Here is a 24,028-nt window from a genome sequence, read left to right as displayed (position 1 = left end):
AATTGATAAGCTGAAAGTTCTGATATGCTTGATGGGCTGGTGGAGCCAGTTTAGTTGTTCTGCAAACTTTAAGGTGAATGCTTGCTGCCAGGGCTTCTAAACTTTGAAAGGTGTTATCTAAAAGGATCCCTGTCCTCTTTTAATCTTCTTTTAAAACTAAAACATTATATTATATATATTCACTACATCATAGTATTTATATTTTTTAAACTGTGTTAATGTTACTTAAGTAACTTTGCATTTTTGGGTGAATTAGTAATTTTCTGTGAACTGTCCATTACTCTGGAATTAAGCAATTACACAACAACCACAGTGTGAGAAAGATTATACCGAGTCAAAAATACACATATGCACACTTGCCTTAAAGTGCAGCCTTTTTAATTTGTTAAGCCTCTCATCTGCTGTCAGAAGCTTCATGACACCTAAAAAGGGTTGTATCCCTCAGTAGATTGACCGAGTATGGAGGACTGAAACTACTGATTTAAAATACATAAATGATTTAAAAAATAATATCCACGTAAACATAGTATAAAAATAAGTACTTTTTAAAATCCTATTCCTTTATTTTTGATTTTGGCCATTTTGGTCCTCCGTAACTTACACACACTAAAATGAAAATGTTCAAGAAGCTCAATGCAAGTCTGAGAAATTTAAATGTCACAGATTTAAATGTCTCATGCAAATATTTCTAAAGAACCAAGATCAATAGTTCAAACTGTTGCACAAGTTACTGGGAAGTGTAGCTGCTATGTCAACATCAAACATCAGATTTGTTCCCCTCAGCCAAGAGGAAGATGGTCGTTGGAAGATGGACATTGTTAAGTTTGTGAGAAGGTTTGTTGCCGAGCACGTGGACAAAGAGTGCTGTTTCTGCCCCTACAGCAAAGAACTACATCAACACCAATCAGTCAGCCTCTCTGCACAAATAAAAATTTAATACATAAGCTAATTTATATAATAGTTTAATCCAATTTTCAACAAACTCCTCTGTCAATAAGAGGGTATGAACCAGACTGAGGCTGGACTGAAGAGAGAGGGAGGGGAAAGGGGTCTTACAGGGTCAGGGGTCAGTTTAGCCTGCAGTCTGAGTAACGCCATTTGATCTACAATTTGATCGCCCATATACCTAAAAACAACTCACCTGGCTGAGCAGTCAGTCTGTGTACTAAAGGCTGCAGTCCTTCTCCAGTGTTCTTTCCATCTCACTCTTTCCCCACTTTCTGAACATGTCCCATGTAATAAAGAAAAAGATGCCCAAAAATATTATATAATTAAAAAAAATATTAATAACATTCCTCACACAGACCAGGCCTCAGACAGGTGAGCTGTCCCAGTTTTACAGTTCAGTCTTTTATTATACAAAGGCCATGTCCAGATGAAACCTGATCAGTTTACAGAAATAAAAAATAATACATTCTCTTTGTAAAGTATAATATGTTTTTTCACTTTAATTTTATGTTTACTTAAAAATAGCAGAAGGAAACATGATTAGTGATAATACATTTCAACAGATGGTGTGTTTCAGAGAACAAAACTGCTGCAGTGTTTGATTTAACTTTTTTTTCACCAGTCTGAGAAAGACCGCATAACAAAAATGTTAATAATTTGCAAAGAATTTGGTCATTTTTACCGCAGCACATAATATCATTAAAAGATTTAGAGAATCCAGCGAAATCTCAAAGTGGTGAAAACAAGCACTGAGTGCTATGACCTGCAGTCTCTGCAGTAACGACTAATGTGATTATGTGGTTGAAATCATTGCATAAGTTCAGGAACTGTTTTGAAAATCATTGCTAGCGAACAAATAAATAATAGGAATAAAACTCCACCGTGTAAAGAAAAACGCAGATATACAGAATCCATAAATGTTGTTGTCTGGGTTAAAAAACGTGACTTTTTTTAAGTACCTTTTAATGCAGGATGGGTGAATCATAATGCACTGCTGGTCCACACGGCAGACATTTTCACAACCTAAAGCATACCACATTTTATTATCTGTTTTACTCTAAACAAAACCATCATTTACAAGATAAACTTCACAGTGATTAGAGGAAGACTTTAAAAAGAGCATTTAAAATCATAAACCCATCAAGATAGTGTTTACTGGTTTCATAAATAAACTGAGAAGTTGGGTAATTTTCTCATAGATGTCTCATAGAAGACACTTACAAATGTGGATTGCACAACACTGGACATTATATTTCTTCATTTCCATTTAATACTTGTACAGCTGCTGTTATTGTTCTATATTTCTTCATACATTCTTATATATTTCTGTACTGTGTATTGTGTATTTTGTTGTACAGTTATTTTATTTTCAACTTTAATTTATATATTTATCTTATTCTTTCCCAGTTAAATTTACCCTTCATTCTAATTTGTTGTTGTACAGTTATTTCATTTTTAACTTTAATTTTTATATTTTATTTTATTCCATCCTGGTTAAATTTACCCTTTTTAATTTTCATATTTATTTCCTATTCTATTCATAGTCTTTTTTTTCTTTAGGTCACGAGCAGTTGTCTAAGCATTTCACTGCATATGGTACTGTGTATGACTGTGTATGTGACAAATAAAATTTGAATTTGAGATGTCTGTGTGTTGAGATGTGGTTTTGCATGTAATTTCCAGGAAAAGCCTTGAATAAAAAGCGTTTAATGAAGCAGTCAGTAGAAAATGGTTAATTGCATGAATGGAAACTGTTAAAGGGAACCTGAGAATCCTCTGACATCTTACATCGTGGCCATCTCGTGTGTGAGAAAGCGTCACATCCGTGTAAAAAGTCTTACGTTGCGTTTCTCATGTGTTGCTGTTTTCTTTGGTCTGTGTGAAGCTCATTCGGTGTCTGAGCATCACTGTACCTCGCTGTGTCTCTGTCTGTCCCTGGGAAAACGGCAGAGGAGGAATGCTTTGTGTACTTTTAACCCTTCACAGGCCCCTTTGTCTCGCTCTGAGCTGTTCATCCTCTGCCTGTGATCTCTGCTCTTTAAAGCAGATCCGGGTGACGTCAGCTCTCAAATGCCCGCTGACAGACAATAGAAGGCATCCTGGAGAGGATTACGCAGTGACTCACAGAGGATCGCTCAGTTACCAAAAGGCTTCTTTAAACTCACACCGCATTGCTTTTCACGGCACGGCCGGTGAGAGCTGTTTATTTGAAACCTGAATTATTTTTATGAATGGTAACAAAAACAACAGGTGTGTTGTAGATAAACTGAACAATGAAAAATATTCAAATACTCTCATGAGACATGTCAGTGAATGCAAGTCACCGTAAGTAAATGAGCTGGTCTAACGCTTCTCAGTGACTGTGCAAGTATCGTTCCTGGGAGGGTTTCGAATTCTATTTCACTGGAGACCATGCTTTGTAATGAAAATCCCATCAGGGACCAAATATACTGATTATTAACAGTTCAGTTTAATTAAGCAAAATACTTTTTGATTACAGTTGCACAAGTGGGCTATCCTGCAGCCAAGTCAAGCCTGAGGATAACATGATGACACACTGCACAACCCCACCAAAAATCTCATAAACTTGTATTTTATTCACAATAGAACACAGAAAGCATATCAAATGTGTAAACTGAGAAAAATGTATCATTTTAAGAAAAATATCATTTTGAATTTGAACACATCTCAAACAGTTGGGGTCAAAAAGTAGCACAGCCATTATAGCACTGTGTAACATCCCACCTTCTTTTACCAACAGTCCCTAACCGTCTGGGAACTGAGGAGACTGTTTACTGGACTTCAGGGAGAAGGATGCTGTCCCCTTCTTGTCTGATACATTAGTGCTCAAAAGTCCAGCAGTTGTCATATTTTTCATTTCATTGTGTCCCAAATGTTTTCCGTTAATGAAAAGTCTGGTCTGCAGACAGCTCAGTTCAGCTCCTGGATTCTTCTACTACAAAGCCATGTTGTTGTAATAAATGCAGTGTGCGGTTTGACGTTGTCTAGCTGAAATATGCAAAGCCTTTCCTGAGAAAGATGTTATCTGACTGGGAGCATTTTTCAGCATTGATGGTGCCAGTTCTATAAGCACTGATCTACCCCCATGCCATGCAGGCTTTTGACCATGAGCCAGACGGCCCCTCTCCTCTTTAGCCCGGAGGATATGGTGTCCAGGTTTTCCTGTTTCAAATTAACCTAATTAGCTGCAAAATTTTCCTCCAGCTGCTTTTATAAACCAACACCTACTTTTTCAGCCCAACTTGTTGGCCCAACGTGTTGCTGCCATTAGGTTCATAATGAGCTATTATTTTTTTTCTTTAAATGGCAAAATGTCTTAATTTAGATATTTCATGTGTTTCCATTTTCTACACTCTGTTTTTATTTAATTTTACATTAGAATTGCAGGTGTAGTTGAAAGCCATGTAGCTTACCTGTAACACACAGCCCAGCCTTTTGCACAAAACTAGCTGCATATAAAAAAAGGAAACTTGGCTTCGCTTTGAGATTTGGCTCAAATAAACTTATGGCGCAGTTGTAGCATTCCTTCCTTATCTGTGCCTCCATGTTTATGCTGCTATGTGGATACACACATCATAATGACCAAGCAAATTCTGTTCTTTGAAATTATAAATGATCTTTGGATGTTTACACTCTGTTGAGACACAGACTGTTCGGTCTCGGCAGAAAATATTTGCCTTCAGTATTTTTGTTTTGTTTTTGAAGAAGGTGCAGCAGAAGGTGTGGCAGTCTGTGTATTGGGCATGCGCACAAGACGTGTTGCTGTGTCTGCTATATTTACACCTACACATGCAAATTTTTTTGAGAAAGTAAAGACATTGTAAGTTTGACATGTGAGTTAGTGTAGAGAAAAAGCAAATCATTTATACATTTGTTTCATGTTACACACACCAACACATAAAACTAAAGGTATATTTTTACCAGCAAATATATTATTGTGTGGCATGAAATAGACCATTCAGTGAGATCAAAAAATAAAGCAGTTATTGGAATTACTCAACTTTTTTCTTTTTAACATTTTCCTTTATCTAAAGCTGGCAAATGAAAGGAAAACCTGAACCATTCACTTCTATGGTGATTAGCTCTGTTATGCTGTGGTTCCCAATCTTTTTATCTAAATATGATGTAGTACCACATCTGCATTTGCCATTGTGTAATTTGTGGCTTTTCTATGTAATCATTTCACAAAAACAGTAGTCTGATGATTCCCTACGAGGAGGTAAAAGCGGAGACAAAGAACATCTTTTTAGCTGAAAACGCGCTCTTTGAACAGAAGAGGCAGGCACCTGCAGAAGCTGGTTGGGGGGAGAGAGAGAGACTACAAATAATAAACAGGACAAAAGACAAACTAAAGGAGAGAGAAGACAAAAGTTAATGACACGCAACACATGAAAATAGAGGACTGAAGGAGAAGTGCTTGCTGCATCTTGGGAAGTCCCCCTATAGCCTGAAACTAACTAAGGGAGGATTCAACATCATATGATCCAGCTCTAACTAGACCAAAGCTTTGTCAAATATCAAAGTTTGAAGTCTGATCTGAGGGCAAGGTTTTTTTATTTGGATAATGTGGTGAAGTCTACTATAACCTTCTGAGGTTGCATGGTTAATGTCCCCAACCTTAAGCCCAGGGGCGTGTCTAGAGGGGTGCATTAGGTGGCACCATCCTCATTTGAAATAGTTCTCTCCCATCCCTCTTCAATGCCATTAGACCACGGTACTGTTAATCTTACAATGCTCAAAACAGTTAAGTGAGAGCATGATGAGGACAATTGTAAATTAATACAGAAGGAATGTAAATTACTGTACTTTTGTAAAGCACTTATTTGAGTGCTTTACAAAAGTACAGGAAAAGTACAGCAAATTAATTGGATAGAAGAAGAAGAAGAATAATCCTTTAATTGTCCCACAAGGGGAAATTTGGTTGTAACAGCAGCCAAAAAGACACATATACAAACAAACAGTACACAGGACACGGAACAGAAACATACACAATTTTTCTTACATATTGATGCTGTGTAGTCTAATGTTTGCACATGTTGTAGGTATTTCCCCACTTTGTTGTGATCGGTATTTGAGTCTTACTCAAAAAACAAATGTATTACACATATTACACAGAACACTTTAATAACAAGTAATGCAGTGCATTATTTAATTACTCCCAGTAGAAAGTATTTTGTTATACCACTTGTTACTTTACTTTCGCTGTAAAATGACCTGAAAACCACTGTCTCATAATTACCAATTAACAATATAAACCTGAGGCTACACGCTGACAGAAATCCCTATCCTAACATATGATCTCTTTCTTTGTATTAACCTTTGAACACAAAGCAAAGAGACTTCAAAATGATCGCCATGGTGATGAACTGGTAGAAACGGAGGCTGAAGTCTGACTGCTCATGAGTTTGTTCACAATTGAAGTTCAGGGTCTGGCTGCTGAGTTGGGGTCGGCATTCAGCTTTAACATCACTCTGGGTTCTTGGCTAACCCAGCGTTAGCATGCTGTCCGAGCAAGTGTTTGCAAAGAGCTGAAGTTGTGTTAACAGTATGATATAGTTGTTTCTGTCCTGGATGAAGTTTCCACTTTGCCATTGCACTCTCATCCTTTTGTGCAATAAAATATAAATAAAATGTCCATATCCACTCGGCAGACTGCTCCACTGTTTTCCTTCTCCAGCATATCAGCTGAAATCAGCTGATTGTAACTCAAGTGCAAGTGGAACCAATAGGCAAGCAGACTAACTAAAATATGTTTTTTCAGTAAATTTGTTCCATTGTAAATTTGTCTTCTCACACAGTTTTATTTAAAGGACTTTTACCTGCATTATGGTGTAAAAATAACAATGAAAAAGGCTAAACTTAGAAGTAATTTTGAAAAAGTTTTTTCCTTTAATTATTTATCTCAGGATAATGTTGGTGAAATTCCTGGAATGATTAGTACATCTATGAGTGACATACATTAAAAGTGTGTGATCATGTATAAGTTGTATAGTTTTAATGTTTTATTTGGGAACAGAATGGTGTGTATGTGTAAGTTTGGTGATGGAGTCTTTATTATGAATGAATGATGAATTTTTATGAATTATTATGTCTATTTTTTTTATGTTTAAGGACAACAGATGGAAATTAGCCCTTGGCTATAATCTGGTATGTTTACATTCATGTAATTTTTTTTACATTTATGTTCATTAACGTGCACTGTCCTAAATAAATAAATTAAATTAAATACTGAAGGAAAAACATAAACCAGCTTATTTTATGTTGTTGGTTGCATATAAATGAATACAAAGTTGTTCTAGCTGATCAGCTTTGTCCTGACGACACATTTTTATCCTCATGGGAATGATGTGTTTCAGGATTCCCCCCTCCGTGGAGCATGTGGGCTGAATGAGGAAGAAAATTAAGTTAATCGTGTCCTATGACCTTTACCATCACCTGTAAGGGATTTGGTATTGACATGTTATGTCGTGTGAAGTGAAGTGCACAGACCTGCTCTGATTGTTCTGGTGACACTTTTTCTTCTTAGTTTGCCATCTTTGTTTTTATGAAATAGCTGAACTCAAACATTTGGAGCACTTGTTGATCTGTTCTGTTAGGTATAGGGTTCACAATAAACGGTTTCATGTCACTAATAGTCCTATTCGTGTTTAAAATAGAAACCCAAGAAGGCAAAATAACTTATTTGCATGGCTGTGCCTGGCTTCAAACCTATAGCTTGTTGTCTGATTATGAGGTCTGGGTGTTTTGGAGATGCTTCTCTGTCGAAGCTTTCATCTCATATTGACTTTTAAAGTAAGATTTGTTTAACTGATTCTGAAGTCCTGTGTTTTGCCTGCTTGTGTTAACTCTCTCTTCTGAGTAAGACTTTGTGGGGAAAGTAAAAGCCAAACAAGAAAAATCAATATCAGAATTTAAGATTTAAAAATAGCACCCAGGTAGATTTTCTGTCCGCTCTCATCACATCGGTTGTTATGATAACAATGATAAGAAAAAGTGGATTTTTTTTGTGATGATTAAAAAAACAGATTCTGACAAAAATTGAAAGTTACATAAGGACAACCCTACTGCAGGTGTGCTACTGTTAATCTGCACGAGGATGTCGCATAACAGTCTGACTAAAAAAACCAACAATCTCGCATGACACAAAGTCATCTAACGTGTTTTGGGATGTATAGTATTCCTGTTATTCCATACCAATCAGTGCAGAACGTGGAAGGGAAATAGCCACACGCACATCTGAATTCGCTTCAATTTTAGCTCTAATGTGTTACAAAACATATAAAATCATGCTTTGGCTTCTCAAACGTTAATTTCCAAGCAATATTATATATGAATGTAGAAGGAAAAGTGGCCCACAAATGTACAATCTCAGAATGAATAATTTTTTTTTTTTTTTTTTTTTTTTTTACACATGTATATCAAATAAATAGAAATAGAGGAAATGTGACTCCCTAATAATAAAAATATCTCAGAAACATCAGCTAGACATGAGACCCTTCAGGTTATTAAACTGTCATTATGCAGTGCTCTGTTTCAAGGGCACCTGGTGCTCATAGAGGGGGAAGAAACAGAGGAGTGGCCACTCTGTTTGCATTTCCAGGAAACTCAAACGCCACATGATGAAATCTGTTTGTTCAGAATAAAACAGTCTTAGCAGAAAAATTAACGCGACGTCGCTTTAACAGCAGCGTAAACAACAAAAATACACAATCGCGACTAAAATTTACCAGCTGTGAATGAAGTGTGGTGTAAGGTATGGCAGCCATATTGGAGGAACTCCAGTGTGAGTCAGCCATGAAAGCTTATAGTCTTTTTAGACAGAAGTGTGTGAGAGGTGTGTCTCTTACTACTTTTATTTACTGTCAGTGCGCCCCAGGGTGGCTGTGGCTACACTGTAGCTTGCTATCACCAGTGTGTGAATGTGTGTGTGAATGGGTGGATGATTGTGTATAGTGTAAAGCGCTTTGGGGTCCTTAGGACCAAGTAAAGCGCTATACAAATACAGACCATTTACCATTTTACCATTTACTCTATATGTGTACATGGATTTGCTTTATCTTTATGTAATTAAAGTTTAGCTGATTCTGATGATTTAAATAAATCTGAATGCTCAGGGATTATATAACTGTTCCAGCGCTTTGTAGTGATGTTCAGCATGTTGGTTTTGCAGTCATCAGCTTCTTAACAACCATCAGGGAAGTTCAAATTTTAGGTAAAACAGTAGTTAGGTCTTGTGAAACGGGAACCCACATCAAATTTGGATCCTGCAAACAGCTAAACATGGGAACAAAGGTTTTCTCATCAGTATGCGACATTTAAATGCTAGTTTTTCATGATACCATTGTTTAAAGAATTATAAGGATGCTTCTGACAGGACAGAGATCAAAGTATATTATATTTAACTAACAAAAATGAAAATAAAAACCAATTAACTTACTGAAACAATCATGTATGCTTACGAAACTGAAATAAAAAATATCAAGGAAACATCTTTAGCTTTAGTTTAAGAAAATTATATAAGGTTATAGAAGAAGCTAAAGTGAAAACTGGAGTTAAACTGAGATTCTCTAAATAATAAACTCAAACAAGCAGATCCACACTGCAAAACGACTATAAATACTGTGAGAATTTTTAAAAGTCAAAATTTATAATAATCCAGAAGCAGATCTAAATTTGGCCTTTTTTTCTCTCTCTTTTTTATTTATACAGAGACAATGACTATGTTATGCTGTAATAATAAAATAAGAACTGTGTCTTTTCTTTATTTCTTTTCTGTTTTCTTGTGCATTTATTTATTAGTTATACAGACACGAGGACTGGCGTTTGTTTTAACAATAACGAAAGAAAATCCAGTCCATCCTGTCGTCGTCTCTCGCTTTATGCTGACGACGTAGCAGCGTAAAGATGGCGGCTTTCAGGGGGTTGTTAAAGCCGGGGCAGCGTCTAGGAAAGAGGCGTGATTCTTATTGGTCGACGGGGGAGGGGCCATCTGCACTGTTACGTTACATGAGTGAACGTGCTGCACGACGCAGGAGTTTGAGGCTTGCGTTGAACACATGCGGGGGAAAAAAGAGAAGGCGGCTATAAAAGAAGGGGGCAGAGCCGCGACATGACAGACTGAGAGAAGAGAAGAAGCAGCAGAAACAGAAGACAGACGTGAAACCCTCGTGTCTCCTGAAAGGCTCAAACAGCACGCGGGGGACACAGAGCCTCACCTCCGGCGCGAATCAGTGAGTAGCCCGAGGCCACCATCTTTCTTCTTTATCCATTCATTTAGGTGAGCATCCATTGTGGCGTGACTCATTGTCCTGAGTTCGTGGAGCGGTTAGATGGTGAGGGCAGGCTCCTGTCAGCCGGAGCTGGGAGCTGTGAGTCACATAGCTGACCGGCCGGGGAGGGGCGTGGGTGGTCACGACCTGACCGAGCGGGTGCAAGTGCAACGTGGGGAGAGACGTTTCTAGGGTTTTCCTTAAGAGTGCAGAGCAGATAAGATCTGTAGCGCTCATGCAGACGTGCTGCACAAAAAATGGATTTTTACTGAAAAAAAGTATTTGTTCTCTTTATCTGAGTGTCCGTCATAATCCTGGAAAAGTTTCATCATCCAAAAGTACTCTCAATGCTGAATCATATACATTCACGTGGTACAGCATGCGTGGTTAACTTTAGATATATAAATACAGAATGATACGTTTATAGATTCATTTTTTTAAAAGCACATTTGCTTCCTATACAGCGCTATATATAAATGCATATATATTAGTACAATTAAAAGTAGAAAATATTTAATTAAAGTGTAGTTTAATATATAAATTATTTTAGGGATACTAAAGATTATCACACCATAGCTAAACAGTATTTTTATAGGAAAAGTATATTTTTATAAGTTTACATTTTGTAACACAATAGCTGGTGAATGATTTGTTTTGGTACTTTGGGTTTTGCACATAGTTTTATAGTTGTTAATGTCAATAACTGCTTCACTGAGCTGAAACAATAGAAACAGCTTTAGAATTCAGTTGCATGTTTATCTTGAGGTGGAGTCGGTGGGTGGTGGTTTTGCTAAAACAGTGATGCCTGAGAGTTTACAGGAAACTGACAGGAAGTTCAGAGGGTTGTCGGGACACCCAGTGCCAAAACCCCTAGATTGAAACTGAGTAACACAGGGAAAGAGTTTAGTTTATACAGACAGGTGACAAAATTAAAGAGGGCTTTAATTTATGCTCTGTCATACAGGTACTGCTACTGTGATGTTCTCATATTGCACCTGGTTAAATTTGACAAACAGGTCAGTGTATGTACAGTAAATTCTGACTGTAGACATTTGAACCCCACTCTTGGATATTTTATGATAATGACACCAGATAGATCGTATCAGGCGCACAGCACTGGCTGTCAGCACACAGAAATCCCACCCACCCATTGTTTTAGCTTTTTGTTCATGAGGGGGAGCCAGTCAGAAGAAAGCTGGCTGAAAAGGATCAAGAAGTGTGAATACTTATGTGTTTAGTGTTTTAGTTTCCAATACTGCACAGGAACCGATTTGGTTCTTCCCTACACTTTGCAGACTGCAGCAGGCGTCTAGGCAGACATAACTGAAATCTCATTAGCCGTCTGGCAGGTGCATATGGCGGATTAGCTGGCCAGATGCTGGAAGCTTTAAGGTAGGCATATGCACAGGTGCCATATGGAGCATTTCTCAAGTATTTTCCACAGGTAGAAACAGATTCATGTAAGGCGTTGCATAAAATAAAGGGGCTCAGATTGAGAGCCTGTATTAAAATAGCAGCAGCAGTTGGATAAGAGTTTAGATAAGCCTTTGCTATATTTGCAGCCTGATGAGTAGAGAATCTGATCCAGTGTCATAGAGATTCAAGCTTCACAGGGGCACAAAAGAGGAGAAACTCACCAACGCTTTGTTTTTTTTCCCCCTTGTTTTTGTAACTGCTTTGCTTGCACCATTCATCAGAAACGTAAAGTAAAGACGACTTTGCCTGACCGTTGTTTAAAATCAGAAATGGTGCGTCAGTTTCACCCCCAAAGGGCCATCACTTATTTAAAATATGTCTTTAAATAAGTGGGAGGTTTTCTGCTTTTTAAGTTAATGTTTCGATTTGCTGATTTGAGTCTTTTGCATGAGCAAAACATTTGATTATGTAATGGTGAGCAGCTGATTTAAGACATGTCTTAACAGGAAGTTGCACCCTGTAGTTTTGAAACAATATGAAGGCTTTCATGGCTCCATATTGTTGTGGCTCTGCACACTGCGCACACATACCTGCAGTTGACACAAGTCGAGACACAACTGCTGTGTCATTGTTATAGCTGTGTGGTTACTGAGTTAATTATATACGCCACCTGTAGCGGGACAAACTTTCCTTTTCAGTAAATGAGTCTTACTGCAAGTGTAACAAAAAATGCTTTAAAATAAGCTTACGCTCTGTGTTGAAAAGCCTGTTTAGCAGGTAGACATAGGGAGATAGAGGTAGTGATAAAACATATCTGGTTTACAGTATTTGAATATTTGTCAGTATCAGCTGACTTACACAAAACATTAGTCTTACCGTAAAGGAAATACACAACCTGGAAGTGTAGTTGCTCCATTATTTTTTTTAAGTATGCCTCTTCTCAGAGAAGGACTGAAAGTAAAACATCAAAACAGGTTGAACATTTAATTTTATTAAGGATTTCGATGACAGTAAAGGTGAATGGAAACCTCCTTTTGGGGGAAAATATAATAATTAAAACAAGGTGTAAAACCGAGGTCCTGTTTTAGGTTAAAAGCACTTCTGACTTGTAACACCACCACGTCTCCAGCTTCTTAAAGCAGTCTTTGTAGTCTAAATTAGGACCTTTATGTCTCACTGGCCAATATTGCTTTGGCCAGTGCTTTGATACCAAACGACCTCTTATTACACCTGGAATGGGAATACCGAAATGAACTTGTATAACATGTAAGTCTGAAACATCCAATATAAAAATGGGTGTTTGGCACAATGACTAATGAAAAAAAAAAAAAAGGCTAACCTGTCAGGTATCACAGGTCATGAATGATGACTGCTATGACTGGTCAGTTGTGTTTTATCCAGTTGTCACAGTTAGAGTTTATGACTTTTATAACTGTAATATGACCCAGAGATGCAAGTGTGCTGAAGTTAAGCAAACATGCACAGTACCTCATGGCAGACTTTTAAGTTTTCTTTTTATATTTAGATTACAATTTAAATGAGTGTGTTTAATTTGAAAATAAGAGTAACTCTTTACTCTGATAAACTATATTAATTTGGAAGTACCATACACAGAAGTTGGTACGTCTCATCTATCTTAAGTTTGCTTTTTTTTTTTTTTTTTTTTTGATAACAACTTGGCATAACTGTTATATTTGGTACATTTAATGCTGTAGCTAAAGTCCTCTTTTTTTTGTAAGCATAAACACTGAAAATAAAGTGTTTAATGACGTCTGTGCTGCACATTAGTCACATTTCCCTGGAAAACACTATGGGCATTTTGTGCCAAAGAAATTAAGGAAGCCTAATTATCCTCGCAGGTCAATCCCAGGGGGAAACACAGCTACTAGGCTTCATTTAGTCATGGACTGTATGTGTGTGCAGCCCGCCTTCACTGGGCTCTCTGCCACCGTTTGGGCTGGATTATGTAACCCTCTATCTTTCTTGCAGCTACTTTTCTTTTTCGCGCTGATTCTGGTTCATTCAATCCTCTTTTTTTTTTTTTCTTTGCCCCTTTTCACGTTTTCCCCTTTTCACTGCTTTGCTTATCTTGACCTTGTGTTTTTTGCTTTGAGTCATCCTCTTTTTCCCTCCATGTCCTGCAGTAACCTTTTCCCCCGTGTAAGCATGACTTAGCAGATTATGTAAAGGGGCAGGTCTGTGCAAATGAGTAATGTCATACCTTAGCTGACATCATGAGCTATATTACAGTTGTCTGTCTATCTGTCTAGAGTGTCTGCAAAGGGGTAAATGCATTACACTCTTGCACCACCCTTCATAATTTACTTATTAGGCATTCAGTTAAGTTTTAATGAGTTGGGTTAGAGACAAACAGAGTTTCTATGTGGAAAATGACTTGCTCCCATTTCCGTGATGAATAACTATATTTGCAAAGATTTCCTGGTCATTGCATCACAGGGGTGGGAAAAAGTAACTGCACACTGTTTTGGTACAAATAAAGGCACCGTTACACCAGCGGCACTCCTCTGTGGCTGCTGAAACTGCAGTTCATGCAAGGTGTTTGGTGCTTTTTTGTTGTTGTTGTTTGTTTATTTTAATGGAAAAGGCCTCCATCCTGTCACCAGTGCATTAAAGATTTGAAATATTTCTTAAAGATAGAAAACAGGGAGCCTTTGAGTGAGACCTTTACTAGAGCTACTTGATGAGCAGTGAGCTCCTTCTAATGAGGATGTATCGTTCATTTCTACGCTCCGTCCTCCTTGTCGTGGTCATGATAACCGCTGAAGGACACAAGATTTTCTCATTTAATGGAACTCCAAATATTTTTGTTTTTTACCTCCAAATATTTCCTTTTTTTGTTTTTTCATGGTCACATTTTTGTGTCAGGCTGACTTTGATCACAAAACACTCAGTTTGAGCCTTTCTCAGTGTCAGACCTGCAAGGCCAAAATTCAAAATTATCAACATCGTCTCATGCTGATAGTCTTTCCTGGAAGTCCTCCAAATAAATGATGATATCATTAATTTGTTTGTACCGCCTGAAACGGCCAGTCAGAGCTTTAATGAAACAACTTATAATCACCAAACTCACATTTTCCCTTTTTTACCCACTTTTAATCGTGTGAGCTCCAGAGGTTGCCTCACTCGTCATGAATACAATCAGACTAAATGGCACTTGGCTTGTGGTCCTTTAGTACATAAACTGTGCAAAAAATCCTCAGCAAGGTCTCCTTTCAAGAAAAAGTTGAAAGTGTGAATTGTTTCTTCATTTCAAACAGATTTTTATTTTAACATTTGAGGCCTTTGGTTTCTTTAATAAATAAAAAAGTTAGAAACAAAACAAACACATTAATGCACATTAAAATGAGTGAAAGTGCTTAAAGATTAGCTTTGTGTTTAGAAAATTCCAAGCAAATAAAAGACTCTCCAAGGCCAAATTTGTTGATTTAATCCACAACAGTTAAACTTAACAGGGGAAAAGAGGCATGCTGCATGTTGTGGGGGTAAAATATGATGTGAGTACAGGTCGTGTGCCCTCAGGCTTTTAAGCATCTTGTGATGTGAGTGAGTTATTACATTTGATTTAATGCCTTTTCACCCTGGGGTAAACCCTGGGTTAATGTCTAAACTTACAGTGGATGTGTTTTTGTTGTAAAACTGATTCTCGCACTTGACCTACTGCTGTGTGTAACAGATCTAGTTCCTCTACAGCCGACCTTGATGTACGGAGTTGACCTCAATGTCTTGACTTGTTTGTAAACTCAGGAATAGTAAAGTACAGCTTCAAACTTGCAGGTTTAAAAAAAAATTAAACCAGAGAGTAAACAAGGAAGAAATTAGCGTCTTCACATGAAGTCTCTCTAGAGACTGTCTTCCTGTGTGGTTTATGGTGTATGTGGCAGCGTCGTATCTCTATCTACGCCATCTCGAGCTACGATGTCAAACTGAGGCTCTGCAGGGGAAGTGTGTGCATGTGTGTGCCACAGGTCACATGAAAATGAACTCGACTCACCATTGTTAATGCTGACTGGACTCAACAATCATTAACTTTGTTGAACTACTTTCTCAGTCTTATATAAAAATGTCTTTTCTCCTCTTTGCAGTTGAAATGGACCTTCATGACAAAGAAATTCTCCCTGGAGACATCTTGCCTGTGGTGATCATTGGTAAGAAAACACACATGAAGAACTGCAGTTTTAATTGTTCTGTTACAAACCTCAAAGCAGACGCCATTAGCTTTGTTTAGGTGTGTGCTCGATTAAGTTATTACAGCAGTTACTAATGAAGTTCACACCCTAAACATTAGCCAGTAGCTTTGAAATAAACCTGACAAACATTAAATTGGATCATTGTGATGGAGCTCCGAGGGAACTGCATGAGAAGAAATATACCTCTGAGAGTGAGTTGTGGCAGTTTTGCTTTGTCAGCATTTCTATGGTCTTTTGCATGACTCTGGGCTTCTACTTTATAGCCTAATAGTTAGCCAAGGTATTAATTGGTTATAGGCTAAATATGGCTTAGATTTTAAGAGATGAACTCACCAACAGCGGGAAGCAGATGTTGCACAAAATTGAGGCAAACAATGCATTGAAATGGACTGCAATACTTTAAAAGAAACCCACTGTGGTTTTCCTCATTTTCAGTTATAAATGCAAACACTGGCTTTCTTCTGGGGGGGTTTTCTACTGTTGGTTCAGGTGAACACTCCTGCACCATTACAGCTCACTAATGGAAAAGAAGAGCTTTACTGTCCATGAATCAGTGATGAATCCAGATTAATGATTCACAGAAAAAAAATCAGAGTGAATCCTCGCATCAGCAAAGGCAAAGGCTGTTGTGTTAAAAAAAAAGGTTCAGTTGGATTACTTAGAGAACTGAAAGTGGGATAACCACTTTCAGTCATGACTATGCAACTGTTGTACGTGGTTTTGCTGAATCATTGGCCTCTTGTATGTGCTGTATCCAAACCCCCTGAATCATGCAGCACACTGACTTTAATGTCCCCCTTTCATTGACAGTTTTTTTGGAAGTTAAACTGAGTTATTCAAATTTTCTTTTTCTTTTTTTTTTCTGATCTGTGTTCAGCTGTGCGGTAAAATTGGTAATAACCAAATTGCATTTTTTCTGAATGTATAACCAATAACCACCTTACCTCTCATTTATTTTCAGGTAATGGCCCCTCAGGCATCTGCCTGTCCTACCTGTTATCAGGTTACACCCCTTACCTGTCACCTGAGGCATCACATCCAAATCCCCTGCTGCACAGCAAGCTGGCAGAGCAGCCTCACCTGTCGCTGCTGGAGCAGGTAAACGTCTTTCTTTTCTCTGTGAAGTTGCATTAGTGCAGTGTGAACAGAGCCTCACAGATGCTCCCTTTGTAGGACTTGGAGTACCTGTGCGAGGGGCTGGAAGGGCGGTCGTCCAACCCCGTAGCGGTGCTCTTTGATTCATTGTTGCTGCCAGACAGCGACTTCGGATTCGACCACACCTCTCCGCTGGAATGGCGATACGAGCCAGAGCGTGCCATTCCCCACCTGGTGCTGGGGAAGGGTCCACCTGGAGGAGCCTGGCATGTAAGTTACAGAATAGGTTTTAAAGGCTAACCCATTCTGTTTTGTGTAAGCAGAAGGATAAACGGTCGGCTGTTTAGTCCTTATCATCATAAAACGTTATTATATAAGATGGCCTGAATTCGATCGTAAAGTAGATATGTTTAGCAAACACATAAAAAAAAAATGTTTTGCCAGCTGCTTATTTACACACAGAAGTTGATGTGCACACAATAGAAGGCAAACATGATTTGAATAACAAAAGTGTTAACAATGTGTGTGCTGTGTGCAGGCAATGGAGGGCTCCATGCTGACGCTGAGCCTGGCTAACTGGATGGAGCTTCCCGGGCTGAAGCTGAAGGACTGGATGAGAGACAAACGCAGGTCTGCTCATAATAAAACCGCCACTTTGTGTACAGAGCGTGTACGACGTGTTGTTTAAACACTCAACAGGGTTCATGAAGTTTTCAACCATAATAAAGCTCCTGGCAGAGAGGCTTGTGTACAAAAAGATGTCTCCACAGTGGACAAATACCATCTGATTACCTTTTATTAATAACAAATCTTGACCACCCGGGCTTATGTTTACGAGCTGAGAACCTGAAGCTAAATAGGGTTTGAGTTTCAATGATGGAGCGGCTCTTTTAGTTAGCTTATACTTGGATTTAATCCCCACAGCCCTGATTATTAAGACTCGACTCAAGCTGTCATTGCAGTGAGGCTGCTAAGAACAAGAATGACTTTTAGGAGATGTATTGGTCATATAAATGAAAATAAATTGATAATGTAATAAAAATTTATGAAATTAAGACTTGGAGGCCTAAATTAATACGTTTTTTACCACAAAGAAAATACAGTTACAGTACTCCTCTGAGTAAGCTGAGCAGAGAAATAAAAGAACAAAGCCATTCATCTTCATGCATCACACTCTTTAATTTGTTTTTCAAATGACTCAGCCCAGATGGACCCACTTCATTTACATAAAATAGCAATTTGTGACCATAGCAGCAGAACAGTGGTCTTTAATTTCTGTGCACCACACTCAGACTTGTGTTACAATATCGCCCCAACAACTCTTTCATTTACAGATATTTTTTTTTTATCAAAACTTCGTTAGTAAATATCTTCTTTCTGTTCCCTAATACTCGTCTTCATGTCCTGTGTCTGTAAACAAAAACGTGTTTAACCTGTAACGTGTGTATCCTGTATTCAAATGTATTTTCATGTTTCTTTCACAACAGAAATGTGCGAAATGACCGTGCTACACCAGCAGAGATCGCCTCCTACTACCAGCACTACGTTTCCCAGATGTCCCTGGAGCAGAACTTTGCCTGTGGGACTTTAGTCACCTCTGTGACCAGGCAGCCTAGCAGCCAGGAGGGGTTGCCGCCCTGCTGGAGAGTGACAGGACTGCAGCGGAGAGAGGGGGAAGAGCTTGGAGGTACAGTGAATGAAACTCTCTTGATCACTGTTAAGATTTGTTGTGTTATAAAGTGTTAAAGCACGTTGACAGCTGTGTATTAGGATTCTAGGACCGCACTAAAGTAGTTTTGGTCAAAGGAGCTTGCAAAGAAAAGCATCTGGACTTCTTTAAGTTACTTGAAGACGTTTCACCTCTCATCCGAGAAGCTTCTTCAGTTCTAACGTCAAATGGTGGAGAGTCCCAGATTTAAACCTAGTGGGAGTATCCCCCCACAGAGGGACAAAAGGACCCCCTGATGATCCTCTAATCCCCTGAGCCAAGGTGTGAAACTGGGTGTGGGTCCCAATCAGCCAGAGTTTCGGGTGAGCTCATTGTGAAACCTGGCCCCACCTTATCATGCGAATTCCTGAGGTCAGATGGCCCAGGATGTGAGTGGGCGTTAAGGCGTCTGGGGAGGGAACTCAAAAACTGAAGAAGCTTCTCGGATGAGAGGTGAAACGTCTTCAAGTAACTTAAAGAAGTCCAGACGCTTTTCTTTGCAAGCTCCTTTGACTACGATGACCTGGATGACTGAGAACCTTCACAGACCTAAAGTAGTTTTGCTTGATTCACTGCTCAAAATCATATTAATATGGACTTAATGCAGCCTCTCAGTAAAGCTGATTTTCACCTATTGATTCTTCTCTCCTACTTTTAGATGGTTCCACGCTTTCAGAGGAGGTACCTTTCTCCGTGTTAGCACGCAATGTGGTGTTGGCGACGGGCACGCATGACATCCCGGCCAGACTCGGTGCACAGGGCGAGTCCCTGCCCTTCGTGTGCCACTCATTCTGGGATCTAGAGGTAGCCATCGCTCGCGGTGAGCTCGACCAGTCGTCAGACCCCGTTCTGGTGGTGGGAGCGGGACTTACGGCAGCCGACGCAGTACTTACCACCCACCATCTCAACACCCCTGTCTACCACGCCTTCAGACGCTCAGTCAACGACCCAGAGCTCATCTTCAACCAGCTGCCTAAACTGCTCTACCCAGAGTACCACAAGGTGAGGAGAGCAGAGCCGCTCAATTTCCTGACTGATCGTCATGGCAGCTGAACCGGGTCGTCTAGGAGTTTAATCGCCTAACCTCTGTTCTGTACTTTGTCCTCCAGGTTCACCAGATGATGACTCAACAGCATCAACGCAATAATTCACAACAGGACCATACGCAGAATCTTCATCGTTCCAACCCTTCTTCTACTTCCTCCTCTCTCCCCCGGTACCCGGGTTACCTGAGCTTCCCACGCCACAGGGTTGTCGAGTTCAGACCTGACCGAAAGTGCGTTCTAGAGTCAGACGCTGGCGAGCGGACGGTGGTTCAGGTCTCTAAGGCTCTGGTTCTGATTGGCGCCCACCCCAATCTTTCCTTTCTAGACAATAACGGGCGCTCGCTTGGCATGAACCCTGAGGAGCCCATCTCATGCCGGAGGAACCCAATTGAGGTGGACCCGTTTACAAACAGGGTGATTGCTGCGAACGGGCCAGGCATGTACGCCATGGGGCCGCTAGTAGGAGAGAACTTTGTCAGGTTCCTAAAAGGAGGAGCGCTGGCTATCGCGAGTGACCTCACCAAGAGACAGAAGGAAGAGACAGAAAAAGGAGAAGGCGAGCTAAGCATAGACAGACTAATGGACAGATGTATGGACAGACAGACTCGGGCAGAACCAGAGGTTTGCCTTGTGGATGTGTAGCAGATTTTTTTTTTTTTTTTTTTTTTTTTTTTTAACTGAAGAAAACCAACCAATCACCACAAATCTGTGATGTCACTGAGAGGAATCCACACTCAAATGCCATAGGTCAGGTCATTGTCGCCCATTAGTTGCCTATGAAACGGGCAACAAGTGAGCTCTGACTGCACTCGCACTGGTTTGGAGACATCTCATTTTCTTAGGTAAAGAAAAGCCTCCAGATGTGAGGCAGTTAGAACAGCTGCACTGTTTCCACCAGTCAGATGGCATTTGTATGTAGGCGAGATGGAGAGATGAGTCAAAGGATGCAGTGGAGGACAGACAAGGGGTCTGTTTGTGTTGTCCCCATCAAATTGTATAGGTAGATATCACTACGTCAACATAAATTTTATTTATAAATAAACTTTTTTTTACATTTAGTTAAAAAAGAGGAACTAGTCAAATGTTTTCCGATCACCACCTAGTGGTCAAATCATGCAAATGATCTCCAATTGCTCCTTTAAATTAGACCCATTCTATTAATTTCATCTCCATAGTCATTTTTGGATTTATTTGTATATGCTCTTATTACATGAAATGCCCGTTTCAGGACACCTGCCGGCCAGATATAATTCCATATTCAGGTTTACACCCTACCTTGATTACTTTGTTTTAGTAATTGTAATTCAGTATAAGCACTAATGTACCCTGCGGCAGAATAACCAGTCATTACCTTTGCATGTCTGCGAGGACACAAACTGACGTGAAGAAGCAGAAAGACAGACCTGAGCGAGGCAGAGAGTTTATTAAAGACCGACTGAGGACAAACTTGAGTGACGTGGTCCTGACAGCTCGAGTTTCTGGACACTCTGAGAGCCTTATTCACTACAGTAACCACCTGATTAAACTTTAATCAGCCAGCAGCACCATATGTGACCAAACCGACACGTGTCATCTCATCCTCAGCCTTTTCTACAGTGAGGATAATGAACATGTTTCCATAGCTAATAATTTATTCTGTTATTGCCACTGTCCTATTTAATTTTGTAATACTAACAATATTGTTTGTATATTGAGTTTTGCTGTTTTCTGAACCCGCCAACCTCTCGTTTTTCTATGTAAAGCTGTAGCTGTACCCATCTGTGTATCTTTTTACATCCTAAAGTATAAAAATATTTTCTACTTTATACAAAAACAGAACAACTCAGAATATTTTTGTAATTTCTGTCGGTGATGACATTTAATCTGAAGCTTTGACAACATTAGATTTTGGCTTCACTGTGAATGAGAACTGTTTTAAGCCCTATTTGTATTGGAGTAGTACAACAGTGAATGTCATTTACACATTAATCTACCAACATGTGGATTTCTTCAGTGCACTTTAAAATGTTTTCACCACAAAGTCTGATTTGCTTAATCAGGATGCAACAGCTCACCTGTACATTTTTGTTAATACATTTTTTTTTCTAAAGACATTTTTTTTTCTTTTCAGTATTACTTCCACTGCAAATAAGGTTTAACATAATGAGATTGTAGTTTATGTATATATAGATGGCCAGTAATGTCCATGTCTTCCTCACATTGACTGTTCAAAAGAAATTTTCCATGCATCAAAAAGCTAATTATATGCAGTAAAGATGTTTTTGTTTTTTGTTTTTTTATACTAATATTTGTTGAAGCTGTAAATTTCTTAAATTTATTTAACCCTCCGAGTTCATCTTTGGCAATCACAAGTACCTGAAACACTGTTTTTAGGCCTTGCTATCTGAATGTAAATTTTGGTTTTGCACATTGTGATTAGCTTGGTACTAAGAGAGGCTCCAAACCAACACACATTCTAAAAAGCATACAGGCAAGGATGAAGTCTGGTCTCAAAGTAAAAACTTTACAGAGGAATTATTCTTGGAATTGTTCCATTCGTTTAGGATCAGGATTAATTAATGTCTGGAAAAGTGGTGGGTGGGTTAGACCTCACGGGGTTATCCAGGAAAGAAAGCTTTTGATATTCAGAATATATTTTACAGGAGTGTTCTTAGCGCGTCAAGATCCACATAACCATTGGCCCTGCACAGGCTGCGTATATTTTCCTATTGGCTGTGCGCTAACCTTACTCCCTCAGACAGATGCATGTCAAGGCTAAACGGCTGTCTGCAAACACTGAGGAGTCCACCTGCAGATAAACTAAAATACAAAAGAAAGAATAAAACATTTACCATCGCCTTAAAGAGCTCGGAAATTTTTTTAGTTTGATGCACTGTACAGACAGTCTGATTTTAAACTTGTCACTTAATATGTAAAAAAAAAATGCCACAAATATGCAATTCAACTTCAGATTGAAAGTAGTAAAGAGGAAATTGTGTTTCTTCTTTAGGTGACTGTTTAGCTGCAAACTGATTGGCACTGATTTTGTTTTCATGGGTTATAAAATAACGCCGGTTATACCATCACTGTAGTCTTTTGCATTTAGATTGAGCTTCTTATTAGTATATGTACTAGCATTTCTTTAAAAAAAAAAAAAAAACTAGAGTTTCTTTGCTAAGCGCTTAAAATTTAAACAAGAAATGACAAAACCAGAGTTAGTGGTGCAATATTCTAGTTTAAATGGTACAAGGATTTCTGGATCCAGATAACATCTTTTATCAATAAATTAAATTACTATATATATATTTAAGTTCATAAGTTTACAGAGCACAACGTAACATCTATACATCTGTGCGTTTACGACTGCTTCTGAAAAGTTGCAAAGAGATGATAAGTTAATTTTTTTTAATGCAGACACTTAATTTGGTGTTGTGTATTTGGTCAGTTTACTAATGTATTTATTGGCTAATTATTTCTACAGACAGAGTTGGTGTTGTCACCATCAATTAGATATTTTTGACTTGTATACTGAACTGTGATCTATATGAGCCAGCAGTGCCTTAAGACTCATTATTCATGGCTTAGTATTTTGTTTCATAGCAGAGTAAAAACAACCATCTGAATGTCTCTTTTCTAATGCAGTAAAATCACATGGTTGTCTTTAGATGTTATTTTTAAATCACGAAATTGTAGATCGATAACTTCCATCTGTGTAAAACTTCAATTTTTTTCCACATTTTATTTGTACCATGGTTTTTATTAAACAGCAGATTTTATGAAAATGTGTTTGTCCCGCTCTTTGGACCTTCCTTGCTGTTTTTTGTCTTTTTAAACTTGGAAAAAATACATATCTGCAAATAATTTCGCATCAGATCTTTATGATTATGCATACAAATTATTGTCATTTCACTGCTGGGATTCAGTGCATTTCACTGCAACAGTAGTTCATTACATCTTACATTTTATCACAGATGGCAAAAGTACAGACTTCCTTTACTTTAGTACAAGTACCTGTGTTAAAAAATACTCCAGAAAAAGTTGAAATACTGTAGCAGCTGTTTTTCTCAAGTAAAAGTGAAATACAGGCTCTGAAATGTACTCGCAGTAAGAAAGAAAAAACTACTTCCTTGAAGGACAATTCTGCTAACCATTCTTGTAAAAAGATAACTGAACCATGCACTATATTAATATAATATAAAACAATATTCGTACATGAGAACGCAAATGCTACTCCAATCTAAATTCTAATTCTCATGAAAGCTTGAATCTGTTATGTAGGACACATAAAGTGAAAGAGGGTTTTAAAAAATAACAATTTTCTGTTCCTTACATTGTAGA

General features: G+C 38.5%; 1 protein-coding gene across 1 annotated transcript; it reads left to right on the top strand.

Moving 5' to 3' along the window:
- The first annotated feature begins 9,933 nt into the window (after positions 1–9,933).
- Positions 9,934–22,554, top strand: osgn1 (oxidative stress induced growth inhibitor 1). Its single transcript, XM_084928993.1, has 8 exons — positions 9,934–10,199; positions 15,758–15,820; positions 16,824–16,960; positions 17,036–17,227; positions 17,496–17,587; positions 18,445–18,644; positions 19,324–19,667; positions 19,775–22,554. The coding sequence occupies exons 2-8, from the start codon at positions 15,763–15,765 to the stop codon at positions 20,351–20,353; spliced, it is 1,602 nt and encodes a 533-aa protein (XP_084785119.1). The 5' UTR covers positions 9,934–10,199; positions 15,758–15,762; the 3' UTR covers positions 20,354–22,554.
- Positions 22,555–24,028: the final 1,474 nt, after the last annotated feature.

Source organism: Perissodus microlepis, chromosome 5, assembly GCF_051167445.1.
Source record: "Perissodus microlepis isolate ML-2025 ecotype Zambia chromosome 5, ASM5116744v1, whole genome shotgun sequence".
NCBI lineage: Eukaryota > Metazoa > Chordata > Actinopteri > Cichliformes > Cichlidae > Perissodus > Perissodus microlepis.
This window is presented reverse-complemented; position numbering and strand designations above follow the sequence as displayed.